The sequence below is a fragment of the Danio rerio genome, chromosome 16, assembly GCF_052040795.2.
Source record: "Danio rerio strain M-AB ecotype USA chromosome 16, GRCz13ab, whole genome shotgun sequence".
NCBI lineage: Eukaryota > Metazoa > Chordata > Actinopteri > Cypriniformes > Danionidae > Danio > Danio rerio.
Window position 1 is genome coordinate 8,761,366 of NC_141036.1, and position 22,613 is coordinate 8,783,978.

The following is a 22,613-nucleotide window of genomic DNA, read 5'->3' on the forward strand; positions in this document are numbered from 1 at the left end:
ATTTAGGATAGATAGATTGACAGAGAGATAGATAGATGGATGGACAGACGGGCGGACATATATTTAGGATGGATGGATGGATGGATGGATGGATGGATGGATGGATGGATGGATGGATGGGTGGGTAATTATGATATATAGATTGACAGAGAGATAGACGGATGGACGGAAGGACGGGTGGATATTTAGGATGGATGGATGGATAGATGGATGGGTGGGTAATTATGATATATAGATTGACAGAGAGATAGACGGATGGACGGAAGGACGGGTGGATATTTAGGATGGATGGATGGATGGATGGATGGATGGATGGATGGATGGATGGATGGATTGTCCTTGTCCATCTTACTGTTAGTTTGCTACGAGGGAATGACATGCAAAAGAAAACCCCACTCCCTTCTTAATATTTAGATTCAGTATATAAAAAGAGTCTCAGCAACGTCCAGTTTGTGTGAACTTTAATGTATTCTGTTAGGTAATAAGTATGCAAATAGCCCTAACCAAAAAAAAAAGGGGGAAAAAAAGGATTTTGTGGGGACATCTGTGTGGACATAAATTTTTATTATTACTGTAAGTACACTGAAAGTCTTACTGTAAGATCATATGAGTCACACTGTACAGGAAGTGACACGTTTCTTTGGAAAACAGTGTTTAGACATGTTAAAGCAATACATCACAATAAACTAAATTTCAGCACATTCAACATTTCAAGAGCAGTCATATTGACCAAACAGTATGTACAATAAGAGCTCAGATCTCCAAATATGCCACAGTGCAAACATGTCAACAAGTGTCAAGAATTTTTTGAGGGGCCTTTCAAAATTAGCAAACAGAAATGTCAAAACTTAATCTTACTAAGCAGTTAATATACTTTTTTGTGTATTTCGACTGTGAAGGCCATTTGAATACAGTGAACTCATTGTCATGTTCAAGAAACCAGTCTGAGATGATTTGCGCTTTATGACATGGAGTGTTTTCCTACTGGAAGTAGCCATCAGAAGATGGGTACACTGTGGTCATAAAGGGATGCACATGGTAAGAAACAATACTCAGGTAGGCTGTGGTGTTTACACGATGCTCAATTGGTTTTACACTACTGAACCCTTGATACAAAGGCAGGATGGAACTATGCTTTCATGTTGTTGACGGCAAATTCTGACCCTATTCTGACTTGTTGTGGTCATTCTCCTCTGGCAACATCAAGGCAATTGTGCCCACAGCACTGCCGCTCACTGGATATTCTCTCTTTTCCGGACCATTTTCTGTAAACCCTGGAGATGGTTGTGCGTAAAAAAATCCCAGTAAATCAGCAGTTTCTAAAATACTCAGACCAGCTCGTCTGGCAACAACCAAGCCACATTCAAAGTCACTTAAATCACCTTTCTTCCCCGTTCTGATGCTCGTTTGAACTGCAGCAGATCGTCTTGACCATGTCTACATGCATAAATGCATTGAGTTGCTTCCATGTTATTGACTGATTAGAAATTTGTGTTAACAAGCAGTAGGAAAGGTGTACCTAATAAAGTGGCCGGTGAGTGTAGTTCTTTAAAATGACAGTCCATAGTGACAAATGTCAAGTTCCCATAAAACTTAAAAGATATGTTACAAACCCTCATTGATTATATGATAGATGTGACTGCAATTTAAGCCATTTTCACTCTACATTACATAAGTGTAAGAATATTATCAATAACTTCATGAGAATAATTGCCAAAACTCAATGTGCTCCAGACATAAAGTAAAGGTATAATTAAAATACCTGCTTTTGGCTTCTTTCTGTTTCCGGTTTCTGTTTTGTTCCCCTATTCTTTTTCCTTCTCTAACTTAAAGATAGAATGGGATGACATTAAAAGTGCCCTATGATGCTCCTTTTTACAAGATGCAAAATAAGTGTCTGATGTCCTTAGAGTGTGTATGTGAAGTATCAGCTAGTATGTTTAAAGGGCCATGAAACCCCCTCGTTTCAGCAGGGTGTTTTCACACCTCTACTTTGGAAAAAGTCAGAAAAGTGGGCGTGTCCAGCTCTGTTTAGGGGGGAGTGTCGGAGGAACTAAAGTGGGATGGTGTGGGAGTGTCTATTTGGGCACGCGCGAGTTTCAGTCAAAATACACACACATGAGAAAGTGATGGTGTTTAACCTACATGGACAACTGTAGTCGAATTATTTGCCAAATTATTAAATGTTGGACTTTAACTGCAGTTTGGCTCTTTCATTCAGGGAATTCATTCATGCCCCTCGCGACAAACGCGATATTTGATTCGAGGATCTGCTCTAAGCGTGTATTTTTTCATGCAATGTTTGATACCGCACGGCGAATGAGAGAAAAAAAAAACTCTGCATTTCCCGGAAACTTAGATGCACACGGCAGGTAGCGTCAGAAAGCCGCGTGTGTTATTCCGGTCACAAAATGCGGTGCTGTGTTTGCACTCAGTGCAATAGTTAACTTAATTCGATACGAACAAACTGAATAAACAAAGAGCACTGGTCGCTCACTTACCAAATCTGTAGAGACAGGACAATCACCAGCAACTAGAGCCGCGTCTTTATGAAGAGGAGACTAACGTTACAAGCGAATCCGGATTTCAGCGTTTGCAGATGAGAACAGCTCTCAGGTAAACAATGTTCCTCCTTAGACACGTAAGTTATTGTTGTCGAGCGTCGCGTACATTGTTAATCCACACGTGAACCAGCTGAGCTCTCACAGAGAGAAAATGAAAACGAAACTTAATGGCAGCAAACTATAAAACAACACTTCACGCTTGTTTTGCCAACACAACGTGGCGTCTCTGTGGCGTTAACATGGTGACGCTAATGAATATTAATGAAGTTGCACAATAGAGCGCGCTGATTGGTTTGACCCAAGCCTTACTCATGCATTAATGCATCACACTGTAAGACGTAATAAGAAACACTCTGGCACAGACGTCCAGTCTGCACGCTGGAATACACGCTATTATGTCATGACCGTGACGCAGCTTCAAAAATTCGTTTCAAACAGGAAGTACGAATTTGCTTGAAATAACGCAAAAACAACCAATTTACACTTTTTAGTGAAATATAGGTGTCCTAATAGTGTTTTTAGCAGTGTGGGACACATATACGACTGTCAACAGCTCAAAAAATGTGTTTTGGTGTTTCGTGACCCTTTAATAACTCTTTGAGAATCTCTGAGATATACAAGTATATTACAGAAACAGGTATATTCACACACTGTTGCCACACAACTTATAAAAGCGATTATTGCATAACAGGTCCCCTATAAAACCTGGGAGACAAACTCACTGCTGATTCAATCAGGATTTTCCTATGGGTTTTTATAATGTGCACTTTAATTAATGAGTAAGAAAACAGTCTGGGGTTTACTGTCATCACTTCACCACAAAAACTGATGCTTCATAAAAAATGAGTTGCGCAAAGATTCTTCAGAATTTCTGCTGTTGTGCTCAGTGGAAATGAAAAATATATTGTGGGCTTACATATGATTCGGGGTTTCCATTTCTGAGTGAAACAGGAATGAGAACAAAGGTCACTTACATATTTGTCTGAGGGCTGACACTGAGGTAAGGAGCCAGAGCTGAGCGTTGGGGAACTGGCAGGACTGCAGAGCTCCGGGAAGGGGTTTGGGATGGCAGGCAGTGAAGACGTCCGGTACTGTTGTGCCTCTTCCTGAAGTCTTCTACAGAAATGAATCCAAAGTCAGATTTAGGGTTGTGTTATGGACATGAAAGGTGCAAAGAACTTTATCTTTCAAATGAAATAATTACTGTTGGCCTTGAATTGTTATCAGCATTGGGTAACACTACAATTTTGGGTATTTTTCGAAGCTGGCATTAGATTTTGAGCCGTTTTGAAGTGGTAACTTCAACAGAAATATACTGAAACACACACACACATACACATACATACTTGTATATGTGGTTTATGAGGACTCTCTATTTAAATAAGGTATTTTATCCTGTAAATTTGGAATGTTAAAAGACTACGTTAAGCATGATTTTTTAAGTGTTTTGAATTACAAGGACACAAAGATTGTCCTCATAAATCCCCTAACAACTACATCATGCCCATATCACTATACAAATGTGTTCTTGTAAACCTCATAAATAAGTACACACACAACTTACACCTTTACAGATATCTGTATATGGTCTTCCCGTAGACTTAATGATTTGTATACTATACAGACTGTATATTCTATCCCCCTACCCCTAAATCCAACCATCACAGTAAACCTGTTGCACATTTGAAACGTCAAAAGACCACTTAAGTGTGATTTTTAAGTGTTTTGAATTGGAAGGACACAAGGCTTGTCCTCATGAATCACCTTACAACTACCTCATGCCATATCACTATATAATCGTGTCCTCGTAAACTACATTAACAAGTACACACACACACATGGACACACACACACACACACACACACACACACACACACACACACACACACACACCTACATTTACAGCTATCCGTATGGCCTCTTTCCATATACTTGGTGTTATTTTTACTGTACAGATTTAATAATATGTCCCCCTAACCCTAAACCCTCTACAACTCTAAAAGTAAACCTGTTACGGATTTGGAATGTCAAAAGAACACTTAAGTATGATTTTTAAGTGTTTTGAATTGCAAGGACACAAGGCTTGTCCTCATAAATCAACTTACAGCTACCTCATGCCATATCATTATATAACTGTGTCCTCGTAAACCACATAAACAAGTAAACATACACACACACACACACACACACACACACCTTTACAGCTATTTGTATGGGTTCTTCCATAGACTTAATGATTTTTATATTGTACAGACTGCACATTATATCCACCTACCCCTAAACCCAACCCTCATAGGAAACAACCTGTGCTTTTACATTTTCAAATGACTTCATATATTTGATAAAATACTTGATTTATGAGCTGTTGTCCTCATGGGGACTAAAAAAAAAATTGCCACAAGGTCCAATTATACTGATATTGCTATACTTGTGGGGACAATTGGAAATAATACAAGGTACACACACACACAATCATGCTGTAGATTTCAGAGCATCAGGTAGTGTGTGACAGATGGCAAAAGTAAAAACATCTTTTAATCAAGTAGAAGTCCAGATACTCATGTTTAAAACGATTCTGGTAAAAGTTGAAGTTCTGACTACACTTTTGTACTCAAGTGAAAGAAAAGAAGTACTGCCTCAAAAATGTACTTAAAAAAGTACCGATACCTGAAAAATCTACTTAAGTATAGTAACAAAGTATTTTTACTTCATTACTTCCCATCTCTGGTGTGTGAAATGGAATTCAGAGCTGAAGAAAAGTAACCTCTGAGTGAACCTTTGCTTGAGTGAACCCTCGTTCACAAGCTCGTTATGATCAACTTCCTGCAGCTGAGAGGGAAAAACATGCTCACCAAATGGAAACCATTTATTGTCAGAGCTTTCAGTACAATAGAATAGCAACTCTCTCTGCTGAAAAACATTGTGTCTGATTTGAGCTTTTGTTTCGGATATATATTTTAATATAATTTGTAACGCTTTATGTTTGTGACCCCAAAATGCTTTGCACAAATGCTAACATGCTCCATTAAAAAAAAAAATCTAAAAATCGCTGCTTAAAGGGCCATGACACTCCCCACTTTCGGTTAAAGTCTACTTCAGAATTTTTTCAAAAGATGCATGATTAATGGGCGTGGAGCTCCGCGAGCATCGGGCAGGAGTGGGCGTGGCCAGCAGGGGAGAAGGGGAGCGAATAACTGTTGTTGACAGTTAGCTCACAAAATGAGACACAAAGAGGAGATGCATGAGTTTATAGTTCACAAAGTTAAAATGCAAAGAAATGAACAGTGATTTAATGCCCTGATACATTTGTTATTTGTAATTTCATATACAGACAACCACAATTTATATCATTATAAAGAAGTGTGTTCATGTAAACACTATAAATGAGGATTCTCCCTCAATCCCCGGAACCAGCAGACTCAGTGCAGCAGGTCTCCTGACCTGTCTATTTTAACCATTAGCCCTGCTGGTAATCTGGAGGATTTAGGCAAACACAGCAGCATGGCGATGTGTCTGAATGTGAACGAACTCCTGATAAAAGACAGCGTCCGCCATTCTCTAATTCTCGTGCTGCTCTCCCGACAAAAATGCTAGCAGCACACACACAGCTTTGCTGTATGATCGGCCCTGACAAGATCGCGGGGGAAAACATGCAACAAACCCCGTGGATCATGGAAAAAACGCATATGAGCCTTCATGAACGGCTAAATACTGTGCCGTGGTTTCCGTGTCTCTCAGCTCGGGCTTGACACTGGCAGGTCTGGCAGGTCTCATGAATAATTAAGCAGCCGGCTCTTCTCATAGGATAAGAAAACTCCGCTATGAATAATAATGAGAAACCGACGCGTCATCATTGCACTTGCAGTGCTGCACTACGTCGCCGATTTTGATCCCGCCCCAAAAATCATTTTAAACCCGGAAGCTGAAATTAGCTGACAAAAGCTCAAAATTATCCAGTTATCCCCACAATTAAAGGTGAAAGGTGCTAACATTGTTTTAACTGATGCTCAACACACACACATCTGTTAATATAAAAAAAAAGTTCTCCAGGGTGTCCTGAACCTTTAAACATAATTTTTCTTAAATATATATTCAATGTAAGGTGAAGTACTCAACGCAATCTCACAGCAATTCGTAACTTTTTGATTTAGTGGCTAATTCGTATGAATTGTACGATCTAATTCGTACAACTTAGTACAATTTGCCCATCACACCTAATGACAGTTGGGGTTGGGGGCGGGGTTGGGTACCACGCCTCCTTTTTAAAATAGTACATTTTCGTACAACTGAACTCGTACAAATGCATACGAATTATCCACTAAATTGACAAAACATAAAATACTTACGTTTTCTTGTGTGATCAGGCTGAAAATACTTCATTATAAACCTAGTAAAGCCTTTAACTAGCACTTTAAGCAGAATGATAGTATCTTAAAAAAATATCTAGTGATCATTGTGGCAAAGATAAAATAAATCAGTTATTAGAAATGATATAATAAAACTATTATGTTTAGAAATATGTAAAAAAAAATCTTGTCTTAAATAGAAACTGGGGAAAAATATACAGGGGGCTAATAATTCAGGAGGGCTATAATATTTCTGATTTCAACTGTATCATATACCAAAACAGTGACGCTAAAACTGAAAACCGAACCATGAGAAATCTGTATTATTCTACCCCTATAGAGTCTACATGTGCAGGATTTTACCTGACAGCGAGGATGTTCATGGGCTGGGACCGCCGTAGTCTCTGGTGTGGGGAGATTGGCTGAGCGTGTGTGTGGTAGGCGGAGGGTCGGTGTGGCTGGCCGTTGTGCAGAAGAGGAGTGGACTCGGATTGCACACTGCATGATGTGTACAGACTCTCCAAAGAAGAGTTCATGTCATTCACCAGAGCCTCCAGATCCACGTCATCCTCTGGGGGGGAAAAGAAACAAAGACAAGAAGTTACAAGAAGTAGAAAATATTGAATCTAAGTTTCTTTTTTAAGGTATATCCCGCTACAACATGTTATATACAGTTGAAGTCAGAATTATTAGACCCTTTTGATTTTATTTTATTTTTTTAAATATTTCCCAAATGATGTTTGACAGAGCAAGGAAATTTTCACAGTATTTCTGATAATATTTTTTCTTCTGGAGAAAGTCTTATTTGTTTTATTTCGGCTAGAATAAAAGCAGTTATTAATTTTTTTAAAAAACATTTTTGGGACAAAATTATAAGCCCCTTTAAGCTAATTTTTTTTTTCAATAATCTACAGAACAAACCATTGTTATACAATAACTTGCCTAATTACCCTAACCTGCCTAGTTCACCTTATTAATATAGTTAAGCATTTAAATATCACTTTAGGCTGTATAGAAGTATCTTGAAAAATATCAAGCAAAATGTTATTTACTGTCATCATGTCAAAGATAAAATAAATCCGTTATTAGAAATAAGTTTTAAAACTAATATCCTTAGAAATGTGCTGAAACAATCTTCCCTCCATTAAACAGAAATTGGCAGAAAAAAAAATAAACAATGGCGCTAATAATTCAGGGGGGCTAATAATTCAGATTTCATCTGTACACTCTAAAAAAAGCTGGCCTTTACACAATTAATTTGTGTCAGGATAGCATGAAAGTATTTAGGTATTAGTTATTACACATTTAAGTGGATTGAACATAAAACAATTAAGTTGTCCCCCACCAAAAAATCAAGAATTGTGTTGTTTTAGCTCTTATTAAATAAGTAGTTTGAACAAACAGCAAGCATCATTTTTTTTTTGCGTAAGTGTAGGTTGCATCTAAAATCACCTACTCTAAGTGTGTACTACATTTGAATTGGAATTTACTTCACGACCATTAAAAAAATTACATTCTATTCTAGTATGAATGTGAGTAGTATGAGTGGAACTTAGATCTACTGCATCTGCAATTTGTCATTATCATGTGACCTACACACGTCAGTTGCGTCCCTTCCCATTAATGAATTCTCTTGCAAGGCATCATGGGATAGTGTAGCATTCACTGGACGTGCACTCTAGAATCTCGCCAGAGGTAGTCGTTCATTCGGGTACTTGTTGTTTTTTTTTTAATATGTTGGAATGGTTATCAATTACATATGTGTTCAATAAAAGGGGTCAGGAGAGGTTTATCTTCACAGTCAAATGAATGATACAAATGAATAATTCGATTCACAAAATTCCATTTATACGTAGCTGATATTAACAGGTGGAGTTTATTGGATATCTTCACTTATTAATCATTCTCCAGTCCTCCATTGGCCGCACCCATACATACTTCCTCTTTTCTGCAAAACGTCTGTGCACACATGAAATTTGATAGCACTCTCATATAGGGCGAGCTGCCTTTATACAGCTTACTCTGATAAAACACCAGATATGGTCTATGCTGGATTCAGTTCTTAGCTGTCACTCGTGCCTCTGTCTCACAGAAAGTTTAGCTGCAGAGCTCAAGTTAATTTTAGACAATCAGGCCTTTGCATTTCTATCAACTTCATCTACTTCTGCAAAAATGCTTCATTATGCAGGGCATATTACACTCAACAGAAGAAGTTCATTCATTATATCACCTTTATGCAATACAAATACAATTGTTTAAAGAAAAGAAAAGAGACAAAAATGATAAATAAAAAAGTAGTCCTTTTTCACAACAAATACTGTAGCTGCGTCCCAAATCGCATACTTATGCACTATTCTACGCCATTCTGTAGTATAAATAGTGTAAGTAGTGTGTTCACACTGAAAACTCTAAAAATACTAAGTGCACTTTAATTACCCGGATGATGCACTCATTCAGCCGGTAAAATGAAGTGTGTAACGATGGACACTAAACGCACTCAATGACCGCAGGTTTGCTTACGTAGCGGAAGGGGCGGAGCTATCGGACGCACAAGTTGAATAACTTTATTTATTTTGTATGGTGAAAGCAAAATTCTTCTACGAGAGTGATTATAGCACCTCCCGATGGTGAATGCGGTAATACTCACGGCAGGTATTATTTGATAATTCGGTCATTTACTTCACTGATCTGGCAACCGTCAAACGTCATCAGGGAAACGGTTTAAATTTCCGCTTAGTAAAAAAACAGTGTGCCTTTTGGGATGACACTACATACATATACTATCCTGTTGAGTGTGTAAGTGCATAAGTACATAGTGCATGAGTGCATAGTGTATAGTTTGCCATTTGGGACGCAGCTTATGAATTTGGACATACTACTCTGCTCAAATCCTGTTTTTAACGTACCATAGTACACGATTTCGGATGCATCCATAGTCTCGGGTGAGTTCCAAAAATTGAATTAATTACCAATTACTAACTACAATAATAGTATCACTTTTCTAATTACTATGTCTGAAAAACAACCTAATTACACTGTTAACAACTTTCTGTAGAATCTATAGTAACTTACTGTAAATCATTTACAGCAAAAATACTGTATTTACATTTACAGCACCATTAACATTGCTGTATATGTATTTACAGTATTGTCAATCTTTACTGTAAAATAGTTATTTTCACAATGCAAATTTAAAAATACAGTAACATACTGCATAACTGTCCTACAGTAAAATACAGTTTATAATAAAGCTAAATATTGTGTTTAATTTACAAACACATTAACAGTGTACTCAATCATTAAATTGCTTAACTTAGTACAACTCCATAGGACCCAATATAAATCTCAATACATAGACAATGAAAATTAACTCTTACTTTTTACATTTGAATCAAACGGAATCCTTTAGCTTTATTAAAAATAACAAAACAAATAAGACTTGCATCAAAGCACAAACTGTTTCGAAGTAATGACACCATATTTCATACATCCCATATATTGTCTTTAATTTCGATTCATTCATTCTCTGCTTCGCTCAAAAAAAAAAAAAGATTTTTGCTGTTTACTAAACTCATTCCTTTTCTTGTCGGCTTAGTCCCTTTATTAACTCAGGGTCGCCACAGCGGAATGAACCGCCAACTTATCCAGCACGTTTTTACGCAGCGGATGCCCTTCCAACCACTTCCATCTCTGGGAAATGTTTACTAAACTACTTATTAAAAATGAGCTGAATCAACATGATTCTTGAGTTTTTTGACAACTTTTTATTTTCAATCCACTTAATCGATTTGTGTTATAGTGAAGGTACAGTGCAACATGAAGGAATAGTGTTTCATAAAAATGTATACCTGTTTTATAATTTCATGAACTCATTTTTCACTCATTGTTCGATTCGCACTGCATGAGCAATCATTTTGATAAATGAAACCTTCTTAAGTTGAACAACAGAATTATTCTGCAAAATAAACCTATGAACTGATTAATACCGAACTGCTGAATTAAACTGTAATTAAATTACCTAAGAATGTCCTAAAATTATATTTACTTTACTTTTTTCAGTGGAAAAATGTCATTACACGCAATACTGGTCATGTGTAATAAATAACAGTACAGTACAGTACAGTATATTTACAGTATATAGCAGTTGCCACATAGTAAATTACATAGTATTTTGCTGAAACAATTGCTGCACATCTTAAAATGAGAGTATCAAACACAATTTATGAACTTCCAGAAAGGCATTTCATAGTTACACCACTTGAGGGCGATCAGGGATGTGCAGATGTGTAATGGGACCGTTTAACTCTCAGACGCCATAGTATTATGAAAAACAACATATTAATCTTTTACAAATTAGGATTAGTGAAACTCATTATTTGATATATCTTTTTGATATACCTAACTGACATACCATTAATCTATTTTTTTAATATACAGAATTTCCACCACAAAAATACAACACAAAATCAAAACATATACCAAAGTGACTGTACAGCACTCACCACTTTGCCACATACGCAACACACATACACACTCTGTTTTCAAAAATGATGTTAGATATAAATATTTTTATATGATACGGTCTGCAAATATTACCCTAAAAGAAAAATGTCTCCTTTTTTAATGTTTGATTTTCTTGATGTGGTTGCCACTACCATTAAAGAGGTAGTTCACAGAAAAGTTGACTTCCATAGTAGGACAAACAAATATGGAAGCCAATGGTTACAGGTTTCCCGCTTTCTTCAAAATATCTGCTTTGTTTTTCGACAGAAGAAAGAAACTCATAAAAGTTTAGATCCAAGTCTATGTAAATAGTGAGTAAATTTAAATTTTCAGGTGAACTATCACTTTAGTCGACTAAGAGAATACCAAGACACACTCACACAAGGGGTCTTACACCTTTTCCAAAGTTAAGCACTATTTATGCGCCATTTGTGTTATTGATCTTATTATTTGTTTAGAATGAATATTAAATAATTAAGATTAATAATAACATGACATTGGCATTCTCTGTGTCACGTAAAGTAGCTATAGCTTTGGTGATATGAGTTTCATATAGCTCCACCTACAGGTAATACTGTAGAACACAAGTAATGTGACTAGCAGCTGGCAGGAAGTTTTTTTTTTTTTTTTTTTTTACTTTTTTGTGATTTTAAATAGTTAATAATTATTACCTAGTTAGTAAAATAAATTATGACAAATTAGAAAAAACTAACACTTTATTTCAGATCTAAGCACTTATCAAACCTTAAAAACAAAAGATTAAAATCAAGCAATTTTTAGATTAAAATCAAGCAATTTCTAGAACTTCCAGCATTCTTACACACACACACAAGCGCACACAGACACACACTCATACACATGCATGCACTCATTATGCATATTCAAACATAAAGGGATAGATCAGGTATTTTGAAGAAAGCTGAACACCTGTAACCATTGACTTTCATATTTGTTTCCCTACTATGAAAGTCAATAGTTACTAATTTCAAAAAAATCTTTATTACATCTTATTTTGTGTTGAATTAAACTTAAACAGCTATTGCTTTAAATTACCCATCTTTCCTATGGTTATCTAGGTTCAAATGGTTAAATCTCCTGAAACTGTCAGGTCATTAGATTTTTTTTTTAAACATGGTAAAATACTGAAGAGTGTTCGGTTTATTAAATCTTATCTGTTTAGAAGAAAATTGACTGAAATTGCACACCATTCTATCTCTGACCCTTTCATCTCCCGACCCAAAGATTGGGTCACCTGTGCCCTCTGCAAGACCTTTTTCTCCAAACCCATCAGATAATCAGCTGATCCCAATGTATTAATAGAGACAGGTAAGCCCCTTCTCTACTTAGAGATCCCGGAGAGCTAAGATGCACACACACACACACACACACACACACACACACACACAAACACACACACACACACACACACACACACACACACACACACACACACACACACACACACACACACACACACACACACACACACACACACACACACACACACACACACAAGGTGGGGAGGCCGGGAGTGAAATCACACCACTGGGTGTGCCAAAGGGAAAAGGTTTTGAACCTTTGCTAAAATAAAATAAAATAAAATAAAATAAAATAAAATAAAATAAAATAAAATACAATAAAAAAAATAGCAAAGATACCACAAAAATTATGACACATAACAAAGATAATAAAATATTAAATTAAACTTTATATAAAATATTGAATTATATGAAAATTTTATTAAAGTTAAATGTAAAAAAATAATAATAAAATTAAATGTATAATAAAATATTAAATAACATTTGAAAAAAATAAACTACAAAATAAAATATTAAATTAAAATATTTAAAAAATAAAATAAAATAAAATATTTAAATTACTTTTAAATTAAAATATTTAATAACATTTAAAATGACAAACTACAAAATAAAACATTGAGTTAAATTTGTTTTTTAAATAAAAAAATGTAAATAATTAAATTACATTTAAAATTTAATAATCTACTAGATTTAAAAAAAGGAATTAAATTAAATTAAATTGGAAATGAAAAAAATTTATAAATATTTTTATTATTAAAATAACATATTAAATAAAGTGTCAAATATTTTAAAATTAAAATATAAAAAAAAAAAAAAACTTCTGCTAACAATAACATAAATTTTCATTTCATGCTGGCATCTGTGATTGTGAGACGTGTTTACTGTCCTTTGTCTGAACTCAAACTGTCTGTTCAAACCAGACAAACAGGTCTATCATTCTAGAAAGAACCGTGATTGACAAGACGTTTTAATTGAACATGGCTTATCATGAAAAACAGGACTCCAAAACCATATTTCTGAGAATCAACACTTCTAATCAAATGTGTACTCCAATCTGTGCCTCAAAATCTAGCGTCATAAACATAAAGACAGTTACATATACTGTATATTCTGGTCACTCATTATATAGTTTAGCAATAAATAGGGTGCAGGATCTTTAACGTTTTAAAATGACAGTATTCATTATTCTTTTGCATATTGTGCTATAAATATGTGCTATGTGCAAACTTATTGTGTTTAAAACAAAAGTCAACAAAGGACAAAAAAGGTTTTGACTTATACAGTATCTAGTCAAAGTATCTAAAAACTCTCAAATCAAGAAGGATTTTGTAGACAATAAAAAAGTTTTGTTTTTAGAAACAAAGATCAAGTTAAAATGAAATAAAAAAAGTTTTTCCTTAAAACAAACTAAATAACCTGCCAAAGCGGTAAGTTTAATTTTACTTAATTTTCACTAGTTTCTTTCCTGAAAACAAGACAAATCTTTTACTAGTCTAAAAAATGCTTTTTGGTTTAAGATTTTTTACATTTTTGGACTAGAAATGAGAAAAAAACATCGAAGTAAGATTTGTTTGACCTCAAAAACTCTGTGGACCCGGTACTGTGACTTCATCGACTTTCTCTTTAAGATTTAAGGGGCTAGCATTGCACCAGACCCCCTTACAGCTATATCTTATGCACATATGCATCATCTTGGTTTTTATTCTACTGTACAAAAGTTATTAACACTTAAATACAAAGTATTTTGGATACCCGAGCTGGGTATCCACATATGACACATGTACAAGTTATAGCTCAAATGAATAATAATAATTCCTTACATTTAGGGTGCTTTCACACCTATGAATCGATTCAGTTGTTTCGAAACAGAGATTGCAAATGTTAAGATTGTTGCTCTTTGCTCTTGGAGCGATTCGCTTTCACACTGCAAAGTTTCTAATCGGACCAAAAGAATTAAAACTGCATCTATTCCTTTGTTGGCTAAAACATTTTATCATAATTTTGCACAAAGCTACCAAAAACCTGTTTTAGATTATCATTTTATTTTTTAAGTCTGATACAACCTTTTCACATAAGAAAAAAGAAAGTCATACTGATTAGGAATTTGAAAAAAGATCTGTAAATGATAATATATTCACATTTGTGTGTGTAATGTTGCTTTATCAGTTCAGTTCATGCGCTTGTAGGAAGCATATTTTTGTATATCCAGCAGAGGGAGCTGCAATCCATTCTCAGCCTGCCTTGTTTAAAAAACTGATAGAAATTTACACATAAAGGTGTCTACTGGAGTTTGTTTTAAAAAAATCATATATGTTAATATGATAATACTAATAATATGACAAGTCAATTTCAAATAGAAGTTCAGCAACAGCATCTTCACAGGACATGAAAATAAAGTGTCACTGAAAATTTAGCCTATTTACTTATTATTTGGTAATATATATATATATATATATATATATATATATATATATATATATATATATATATATATATATATATATATATATATACATTTCAATAATTTAAAGTTTTAAAGTGTCCTTAATTCAAAGTCACTTAAATCACCTTTCTTCCCCATTCTGATGCTCTGTTTGAACAGCAGCAGATCGTTTTGATCATGTCTACATGCCTAAATGCATTGACAAGCAGCTGAACAGGTGTACCTAATAAAGTGGCCAGTGAGTGAGTGTGTGTGTGTGTGTGTGTGTGTGTGTGTGTGTGTGTGTGTATATATATATATATATATATATATATATATATATATATGTATATATATATATATATATATATATATATATATATATATATATATATATATATATATATATATATATATATATATATATATATATATGTGTGTGTGTGTGTGTGTGTGTGTGTGTGTTCATGTGGATTTCCTCCAGGTGCTCTGGTTTCCCAGCCAGTCCAAAGACATGCGCTATAGGTGAATTAAATAAGCTAAATTGGCCTTAGGGTATGTGTGTGAAAGAGTGTGTATGGGTGTTTTCCAGTACTGGGTTGCGGCTGAAAGGACATCCGTTGAGAAAAACATATGCTGCATAAGATAGCGTTTCATTCTGCAGTGGCTACCCCTGATTAATAAAGAGTTGAAAACAAAATAAATGAGTGAATGAATATATAGGCGTCACGGGGGCTCAGTTTGCATATTGGATGAACTAAATTGCCGAGTGTGTGTGAATGTGAGAGTGTATGGGTGTCTCCCAATACTCCACTGCAGCTGGAAGGATGTCTGCTGTGTAAAACATATGCTGGAATAGTCGGTGGTTAATTCCGCTGTGGCGACCCCTAATAAATAAGGGACTTAGCCGAAGGAAAATGAATGAATGAGTTTGAGGCATCATGTGGTTACATCAAGCTAAGACAGATGGACAATGAAAAGTTGCTATTTGCTATTTTCTAGGTTGATAAGGACAGAAACTATACTCATTCCAGCGTAATAACTCTGCTGCAATTATATTATGCAAAACTTGAAAATCTGAAAAGCCAAAATTAGAGTACAGCTTCTAGACATGTTAACCTAGAAAACAACTTTTCTGTCTTAGTACACAATGTAACTAAAGAGAATACAGTTGCATAACAGTCATAAATTGTAAATCCAACAGTTTAACGCTAGGGGACTTGTAAAATAATCCCCAAAAAGTGTAGTGTTCCTTTAAATTTGGAAGAGAAAAAGTACAAAGATATGATGAGAGTTTTCACATGCAGGTGTCGAGCGAATCTACTGTATGCTCAACTGTGTAGGTGCGTGATAACTAACATGTGCTGTAGTCTTAACAGTAAGTAAAAAAGAGATATATACTAATATATCTGAATACTAAAAGCTTTTGATTTTTACAGTACATAATATCATTTAGGCAGCACTTGTTCTGGCTCCGGGTGCAACGTTTTCCCCCACAGTCCAAAGACATACGATACAGGTGAATGGTACAAATGAAATTGACCATAATGTATGTGTGTATGTGATTGTGAGGGTGTATTGGTGTTTTCCAGTACTGGGTTGCAGCTGGAAGGGCATCCGCTGCGTAAAACACACAGTATGCTGGATTAGTTGGCGGTTCATTCCACTGTGGTGACCCCTGATAAATAAGGGACTAAGCTGAAAGAATGAGTAATATCATTTAAATCTAATAAATTGCTCAGACAGACGCCTGTGTCTCTGAGACATGAATGATTCAATAGTAGAGGGCCTCCAGTTGCAGTCAGTACTCAACATTTCAACAAGTCCAGAAGCAAAGCAAACTGACTCAGCAGCCACGAGAACACTACATCCAAAGTACTATTTTATTACTGTGTGGGAAATCAGCTGATTACACTAATGCCAACAGTATTTGTGAAAGTAGAGACTGCTGCGCCAGAATCTGATTACAGAGAAGAAAGCTGTTTAGAATCCAGGCTGAGGTCAGCTGAGTTCTGCCAACTCTTTTGCCGCTTGTCAGGTAGCAAACAGCCTGCACATGGCTGGCTGGGATCAAACCAAAAATGAGCCAATCATTTCCAATTAATTAAAAGTTTGACAACCTGCCACTAACTAAACCTACTATAGTTCATCAGTTTGTATGTCAGTGTCAATATAGAGTGTGCATTAAAGGGCACATAGTTTACCCTTTTTTATGATTTAATATTAACATTAAGGTTCTTCTGAGTGTGCCAGTTTAGGTTCAGTTCCAAACACAGTTCAGATTTTTTTATTATAATGTGTTCAAAAGTGTTATTTTGGGGGCTTGTACACAGCTCGCTGTTTTAGGGGTGTGTTGACATGAAAATTAGTTTCGACTTCCCGCCCAACTTAACAAGGAGGCAGAGCCAAGAGCTCCCCCACTTTGTGTATGGCGACAGGCAGACAGAGAGAAGCGACATAAGTGAGAGGACCAGCATTCAGCTGTACATGTATGACTCGGACACAACAAGCAGAGAGTACACAATCATTTGTGTCTTTATATAGTTTTATAGCAACTGTGAGCGTTTTTTTGTTTTTTGTTTGTTTAACCTTTTTAATGGATAGAACAGTGTAGATAACTGACAGGAAATAATGGGGAGCAGAGAGAGGGGAAGGATCGGCAAAGGACTTCGAGCCGTGAATATAACTCAGGTTGCTGTGAGCACCTTAGTGCTATATATCGGCGCACTTAACCACTAGGCTATTGGTGCCGACTCTGTGTGCTAGTTTTAAGTGCTGAGCTTGTACACAGAGACTAATAAACCACTGAATTAACTTTGATTGAGGCACCAGAGCCGTGACACGGCACACTCAGACATTCGCATGTTAATTAAAATGAAACTATTCAGATGGCGCTCTGTGGCGCAGCAGAAACATGAAGTGTCCCGAATCGTGGCTGGGCTCCGCGAACAGCCACCGACTTGAAGCGCCGTTGTGTGTACCCTGATAGAAACCTATGTTTACAATTCTAAAATGCTGAGCCGAGCCACGTAGAGCGGCGCTTCTGGTGTGCAACCTGCAGGCAAGTTCGTTATTTTATTTCCAATGGAGAGATGCACACATAAGGCAACACGCTTGAACTTTCCAGCTGCACCTTAAGATCACAGGGAGCTTCTATGACCGCGTGATATGCAAACGGCTGAAGTTTAAGGTAGACGTAATGAAAAGTACACATGTCTGCAAACCTACCTAAAGGTACAAACAATAATTCCGATTAGAACGATAATGTGAAGAATATTGATCTTGTGTTGAGCCCAATGAGCCTTACATCTAAAAACAGAGCAAGGGTGTTCCTTTAGTGACATCGCTTTGACTCACACGCTGAAAATGGAGGACGTGAAACAATAAATTGAGGATGTGATGATGCGCGCCTGTCAATCAATATTGGTGAGCGTGAGGACCGCACTCCTACGTCAAGTTGCAGTCGATCTGATCTGGATTGGTCCACCGTTTTTATGTTATTTTATTTTAAAAAAAGGACTGGGTGTGTTTATATCACCCCTCCCTGCTGAAAAATCCAGCTTAAACCAGCCTAGGATGGTTGGCTGGTTTCAGCTAGTCGACAAGCCTGGTTTTAGAGGGGTTTTGGCCACTTCCAGGCTGGTTTCCAGCCATTTCCAGCCTGGTCTTAGCTGGTCAAGCTGGAAAGTGACCAGCCAAAACCATCTAAAACCAGCTTAACCATCCTGTTTTAGGCTGGACATAGCTGGTTTTAGCTGGGCTCCCAGCCTGGCTAGGCTGGTCAAGCTGGTTTTAGCTGGTAATCTCCCAGCCTGACCAGCTAAAACCAGCCTGGAAATGGCTGAAAACCAGCCTGGAAGTGGCCAAAACCCCTCTAAAACCAAGCTGGTCGACCAGCTAAAACCAGCCAACCATGCTAGGCTGGTTTAAGCTGGATTTTTAAGCAGGGAAATATGACGGTCTATACACTATACCTACACACATGTCTGTCCAAACAGCTTGAAAAGTAGATTTTTCACCATAGGTGCCCTTTAACATGTTGTGCACTTGTTACACTAGTTTGTTGTACTAGAATCAAACATAGCATGTGTGAACACCCTGAGTCTAGCAAAGAGAACTTCAATGATCACAATGGATCAATAAGGATTTGTGCCATTTAATTTGAGTTATTGTACCTGACTGTACTGTTTACTTATGACTAGATCATTTGGAATGGTCAGTAATCTCACGGTATTTCTGGGCCTTAGACATTTGTCTATGTAAAACGTCCAAGTAGATTCCAGTCTTTAGTAAAGGTTGATGCTTGAAAACACCCTGAGATGTCAGTAATTTGGGTCCACTTTAGTAGTGGTTCCATTAGTGGCAATGTGACAAAAACATCCAAGTTAATCTGCTTTTGAGGCTGCTGATTCTGTGCCCAAAACAAAGTGGTTAAATTAGTTCGGACTGTTAAAGACAAATGCAAAAGTTTTAAAACATGTTTTGTAGCACCATTTTTATGACTGAGTCCATTAGACCATCCAGCTGGTGACAATTACCATGCAAATTGTGAGCGAACAAAGAGACAGGCATGCTAAAAGAGGAAAGGAGGAGTTGTTTGGGCATGAGCGTCCTGTGGAAGGCCCGTGGGGGGAGACGTGTGCTTCAAAAACACACACACGGATTTATACATGTGAAAGGAAGCAGTGGAGCTAGTCTTTTCACAAATATAGACAGCACTCTGAAGAGTTCTCAAACAATACAGTACCTTTATATAGAAGCTCCATACTGAGAATGAGAAAAGGAGGGAGATATGTATAATATGGTGGGGGATAGGTGGGGGACTAAATAACAGGAATGGGACAAGGACAGAAAATTAATTTAAATATATATTTATATGTTTACCAGAGCAAGGATTTTTTCACAGTATTTCCTATTATAATTTTTCTTCTAGAGTATGATTTGTTTTATTTCGGCTAGAATAAAAGCCGTTTTATATATTTTTTAAACCATTTTAAGGTCAATATTGATAGCCCCCTTAAACTATTTATTTTTTGAATGTCTACAGAACAAGCTGCTTTTATACAATGATTTGAGTAATTACGCAAATCTTGCATAATTAATCTAGCAAAGCCTTTAAACTGCACTTTAAGCTGAATACTAGCATCTGGAAAAATATCTATTAAAATATTATTTACTGTCATCATTGAAAAGATAAATGATACCAGTTATTAGAAATAAGTTTTTTAACTATTATGTTTAGAAATTTGTTGAAAAAAATATTTCTCTTTAACAAAAATTGGGGGGGAAATATACAGGGGGGGCTAGTAATTCAAGAGGGCTAATAATTCAGAAAAATTGTGGGTGTGTATGTAATTCTTTTTTTTTTCTTCTTTTTTTCCCCCTCCAAATTATGTTTTACAGAGCAAGGGAATTTTCAGAGCATGTCTGATATCTTTTCTTCTGGAGAAAGTCTGATTTGTTTTATTTCAGCTAGAATAAAGCAGTTTTTAACTCTTTAAAAAACATGTTAAGGTCAAAATTATTAGCCCCTTTAGGCTATGTATATATTTTCGACAGTCTACAGAACAAACTATCATTATACAATAATTTGCCTAATTACTCTAACCTGCTTAGTAAACCTAATTAACCTAGTTAAGCTTTTAAATGTCACTTTAAGCTGTATAGAAGTATCTTGAAAAATATCTAGTCAAATAAAATTTATTGTCATCATGGCAAAGATAAAATAAATCAGTTATTAGAAATGAGTTATTAAAACTTTTATGTTTAGAAATGTGTTGAACAAATCTTCTCTCTGTTAAACAGAAATTGGGGAAAAAAGTAAACATACAAGTTGTATTTTTATTTTTTTAATTTATCCAGAATTTTCCATCTCTATTTCTGCATGTGTGCGACTTAGGTATGACACACAGGTATTACAAAAAGGAGGTGAAATATGAGGACATTGGTGACGTCCTCATTTCTTAAAATGCTTATAAATCCTACAGAATAAGTTTAATCAGAGAGTAAAGCTGCACACAGTCTCCTGTGACGGTTGGATTTAGGGGTAGGTTGGGGTGAGGGCAATACAATATACGGTTTGGATAGTATAAAATGAATGGAAATCTATGTAATGTCCCCAATTTTCACAAAAACAAATGTGTGTGTGTGTGTGTGTGTGTGTGTGTGTGTGTGTGTGTGTGTGTGTGTGTACTTGTACTTGTACTTGTACTTGTTTTTATGTCCTGGTGCGGACATGAAAGCTGTATAATCTGAAACCAAAATCTCCAGGGGTAAATATTAAATCATACAGAAAATGTGTATTGTAAAAAATGCAGATTGTTTCTTGTAAAGTTTAGGGATAGAGTTTGGGTAGTGAGATGAATAGAATCCACTGTTTAGTCTATACAGTAGTAACATCATTATGTCAATGCCAGTCCCCACTGGAATATAGGTACAAGTGTGTGTGTACGATTGCTAATATTTTTTTTATTGATTCTGTGTCGGGCGAAGCAGTGGCGCAGTAGGTAGTGCTGTCACCTTACAGCAAGAAGGTCACTGGGTCGCTGGTTCGAGCCTCGGCTCAGTTGAAGTTTCTGTGTGGAGTTTGCATGTTCTCCCTGCCTTCACGTGTGTTTCCTCCGGGTGCTCCGGTTTCCCCCACAGTCCAAAGACATGCGATACAGGTGAATTGGGCAGGCTAAATTGTCCGCAGTGTATGAGTGTGTGTGTGAATGTGTGTGTGGATGTTTCCCAGAGATGGGTTGCGGCTGGAAGGACATCCGCTGCGTAAAATAAGTTGCCGGTTCATTCCGCTGTGGCGACCCCGGATTAATAAAGGGACTAAGCCGACAAGAAAATGAACGAATGAATGAATGATTCTGCGTCTTAAATTGGTGTGCATGTAAAAGTAGTCAGCAGTGGTAAAATCGCCCACGGCAGTCAAAGAGCAGAGCACGAGTAGAGAGTAGGAAACTCTGAAAACACAATAATGGGGATCAGAGCCTGTTCTTGGAAAGCATCAATCTAATCAGTGAGTTTCATACACCTCACCGTCCATAATCTTATAAACCCCATTTGCCCACCACACAACAACCACTCTTTCTGCTAAAGAATGCAATGCCTTGGATATTACTGCCTGAAGGGCCATCAGAACCATGTGTTATAGGAGAAGCATTGACCTCAACAACAAGAAAATACTATAAATAACTCTGCAGTGGTCCGATCTTCAGCCAATTAATAAAGAGATAGTAATGAAAATTCTGTAAATAATTGCTCACCCTCATGTTATTCCAAACCACCTTTAGAAGACAAATTAAGATATTTTAGATGACATTTGAGAGCTCCCTGATCCTCCATTGACAGCAATGATCCCGACTTGTTCAAAGTCCAGAAAAATTCCAATGATAAAACATCTTCAAAACAGTTTACATGTCCTCAGTGGTTCAATCAGAATATGTTCAAGCCACGAGAATAGTT

The 22,613-nt window shown here is 36.4% G+C and overlaps 1 protein-coding gene and 2 long non-coding RNA genes across 13 annotated transcripts in view; 2 read left to right on the forward strand and 1 right to left on the reverse strand.

Moving 5' to 3' along the window:
- LOC147840126 (uncharacterized) overlaps nucleotides 1–22,613 on the forward strand; it is a 402,217-nt gene that overhangs the window by 335,880 nt on the left and 43,724 nt on the right. The window lies entirely within an intron of this gene.
- The window catches only part of grb10b (growth factor receptor-bound protein 10b), a 156,176-nt gene that overhangs the window by 70,736 nt on the left and 62,827 nt on the right, over nucleotides 1–22,613 (reverse strand). For all 10 annotated transcript variants that reach the window (XR_015510994.1, XR_015510995.1, XM_087286607.1 and 7 more), the window contains 2 exons: nucleotides 7,275–7,482; nucleotides 3,539–3,680 (listed from right to left, as the gene is read on the reverse strand). Coding sequence is in view for 8 of the 10 variants with exons in the window: in XM_087286607.1 (XP_087142733.1) it covers nucleotides 3,539–3,680; nucleotides 7,275–7,482 (350 nt within the window). In the remaining 2 variants the exon portion in view is untranslated. The remainder of the gene's footprint in view (nucleotides 1–3,538; nucleotides 3,681–7,274; nucleotides 7,483–22,613) is intronic.
- On the forward strand, nucleotides 17,742–19,806 carry LOC147840127 (uncharacterized). Its single transcript, XR_015511044.1, has 2 exons — nucleotides 17,742–18,734; nucleotides 19,240–19,806. It is a non-coding gene; the product is annotated as an uncharacterized LOC147840127 (long non-coding RNA).